Below are 3,026 nucleotides of genomic sequence, written 5' to 3'. Positions count from 1 at the left end.
CTCTCTCTGTCTCCCTCTCTCTGTCTCTCTCTGTTTCTCTCTCCACCCCCCCATCCCTCTCTGTCTGTCTGTCTGTCTCTCTCTGTCTGTCTGTCTGTCTGTCTCTCTCTCTGTCTGTCTCTCTCTCTCTCTGCCTCTGTCTGTCTATCTCTCTGTCTCTCTCCCCTATCCCTCTTTCTGTGTCTCTCTCTCCCCCCACCTCTCCATCTCTGCCTCTCATTCTCCCTCCTTCCCTTTGGACTCAGTTTCCCGATTGTTCTCTTTCTCCTCAGCTCCTGGAGATGTCCCTGTATCACAGGGGAGGCAGGAGCAAGAAGTGGAAGAGGAAGGTAATGAATGGGACAAGCCATCCACCCAAGTCTCCCCAAATCCAGTCTTGCACCAAGGCCATCTCCCATGGGATCCTTTCCAGCAGGATGCCCAGAGGGAGGCAAGAGGAGAGAGGGGAGAGAGACTCAAAGTCAGGAAAGCTCTAGGTTTGAATTCCACCTCTGACGCTCATTAGTGGTGTGAGCTTGGGTAGGTGCCTTCTTAAGAGCTAGGAGCCTCAGTTTCCCTAGCTGTAAAATGTTCAGCATCCAGGTCAGAAGACACTCTGTGAACCTTGAAAAGGAAATGGAAGTAAGTTATTATTAGAAAGGAGAGCAGGGCAGGATATATAGAAAGCAGCTGAGCGGGGAGGAGGGAGCTCAAGTTCTGCCTCTGTAAAATGAGAAGGCTGGGCTGACTGGCCTCTGAGGTCCCTTCTGGTTCTGGATGGCCGAGCCTTGGATGCTGCCCCTCAACCTCTCTGAGCCTGTTTCCTCATCTATAAAACGAGGGGATCAGCCTAGATGGCTCTAAAGCCTCTGAGCCTGTGCTCAGAGCAAGTGGACTCCAGAGGGCCAATGTGGCTCCCATTTCCTGTGGAGTCTGGCATCGGTGGGCTTCGGGTGCTCTCTCCCTGAACCCTTCCTTCCCCTTCTCCATAGAAGGTTTGGGAGGATTGGGTTGATGGACCCTGACTTCTCCCTCCCTCCAGGCTGCCCTGGGCTGGCTCTTCTGGGCCAAAAGCTGGCTGCCCTTCGAGGATCCTATGCCTGGATCCTGCAGGTGCCCCCTGACCAGCTGGCTATGGATTTTCAGGAGGTAGGGAACCAGCCACTCAGGCCCCAGACTTGTCTTCTCCTTGTCCCATACAGCCTAACAGAGGCAGGGAGGCACAGAGGGGAAAGTCAGGGAGGGGAAAAGGGTCTTCTCTTCCCAGCATAAGCCTGGCCTCTAGTCACAAGGCTTCAGACACCCTGAACCGATCCTGGGGAGCCCTCCAAGAAGAGGGGGCAGAAGAGGGAGAGGGAGGATGATCCTGGGGAGAGGGGACACACCTCTGCCTTTTTGACATGGTCTTTTCCTTGGCAGATCCTGGCTGACCTGGGCTCCAGGACCCAGAAGGGACTCTTCCAGGCCCAAGTCAGGGCAGTCGTGGGGGGCCGGAGAGTCATCTTTGGCACCATGATCGGCCTGGAGCCTGCCACCCTCACTTACAGCCTCCCTGGCCTTCTGGCCCAGGCCTTGAGGGCCTTCAGAGCCGGGCCCCCAACATAGTCAGAAAGGATGTGGGCCAGATGCCCCTCTGTGACTGGGCAGGAGTCCTGGGGCCTGGCCCTACACCAATGGAGCTAGCCGGGCAAAGAGAACGAGTAAAGAGGTGTATCTTGGCACTGAAGACCCCTAAGGTGGGGCCGGGTGGTCAGAGGCCCTGGGGTCACCCTCCAGCCAAAGTCTGGGGTGGGGGTGCTCCTCTGGCAGGTCCTTCTCTTTTTTTTTTTTTTAAACCCTTGTACTTCGGTATATTGTCACATAGGTGGAAGATTGGTAAGGGTGGGCAATGGGGGTCAAGTGACTTGCCCAGGGTCACACAGCTGGGAAGTGGCTGAGGCCAGGTTTGAACCCAGGACCTCCTGTCTCTAGGCCTGGCTCTCACTCCACTGAGCTACCCAGCTGCCCCCGGTCCTTCTCCTTTGAGGAGCATGTCGTGGCCCAAGAGGCCCAGGGCGGGCAGGGATCGGGTTAACGTAGTTATTTATCAGCAGATCTACTGGGAGGGGTGGGTAGAGGTGTGGGTAGCACCCAAGAACTAACATTTCCATAATAAATGCATCCCCCCAAGAGCTTCCCTGGAACGGGGCCAAAGACGCCCCCACCGTCGGGGGAATGGACTTGAGGGGCTTCCTCCGGAGACATGAGGACCTCTTCTTCTGAAGGGCTGGGCTGGGGGGCCGCCCCGGCTGCTTCCGATGACTCGTCTGCCCCTCTTTTCTCTTCTTTGTTCTAAGTGATGACTCTTTGGGGGGCCTAAGCAGGATTCCCCTGGGAAATGGAGCTGAGGGCAAAGCAAGCGGCGGCCATCCTTTCTGTGTAAAGAAGGACGGGCCGGGGGGTCCAGGGCCTCTTAGCAAACTGTAGGGGCTTCATAAATGCTCGTTCCTCCCCCCCCCCCAATAAACTATTGTCTGTCTGAACATCTGAAGGCCACGGACTGTGTGCTTTGTGTCTGCGTTCCCAGGGGTTCGCCCAATGAGCCACGTTTCATTAATATTTGGTGCCTGGAATGGAGTTTCCTGGCGATGGCCTCCGATGGGGGTCTGCGCAGCCCTTTCAGGGAGGAGGTTCACCCTAGAGGGGGGCCTTTTGTCCTCCCACCCCATGATTGCAGCTGTCCCCTGCGGATGAGGGACAGCCCCAGCTGGCCGGGCCTGCTGTCTAGGCCCCTCCCGGACGCCGGGCCTGGCCCCCTGCCCGGCTCGCCCCAAGCCCCCGTCTCCATTCCTTCTTCCTTCTTGGTGCCCCCCTCCCCTTTCCTCTTGCTTCCGCCCTCTGCCCCACAGAGTGTCGGGTTGCTGTTCTAATCCCTCCATTTCCTCTGCTCCCCCCCCCAGCCCGTGGCCACCTGTCTCCCCCTTGCCACCCCCATCCTAGCTACATTCCTCAGCGCCCTGTCTAGGACAGGAGGGGTCAGATCCAGGCCTGCAGGCCGAGGGGACAGA

General features: G+C 57.7%; 1 protein-coding gene across 1 annotated transcript in view; it reads left to right on the top strand.

The window, feature by feature from the left end:
- PRSS56 (serine protease 56) overlaps positions 1 to 1,584 on the top strand; it is a 7,967-nt gene extending 6,383 nt beyond the window's left edge. The window contains exons 11-13 of the mRNA XM_044675654.1: positions 273 to 329; positions 1,022 to 1,128; positions 1,399 to 1,584. Of these exons, the coding sequence (XP_044531589.1) occupies positions 273 to 329; positions 1,022 to 1,128; positions 1,399 to 1,584 (350 nt within the window). The remainder of the gene's footprint in view (positions 1 to 272; positions 330 to 1,021; positions 1,129 to 1,398) is intronic.
- The last annotated feature ends 1,442 nt before the right edge of the window (positions 1,585 to 3,026 follow it).

The sequence above is a fragment of the Gracilinanus agilis genome, chromosome 4 (assembly GCF_016433145.1).
Source record: "Gracilinanus agilis isolate LMUSP501 chromosome 4, AgileGrace, whole genome shotgun sequence".
In the NCBI taxonomy this organism is placed as follows: Eukaryota; Metazoa; Chordata; class Mammalia; order Didelphimorphia; family Didelphidae; genus Gracilinanus; species Gracilinanus agilis.
Note: the sequence above shows the minus strand (reverse complement) of the source record. Positions and strands in the feature narration are given on the sequence as shown.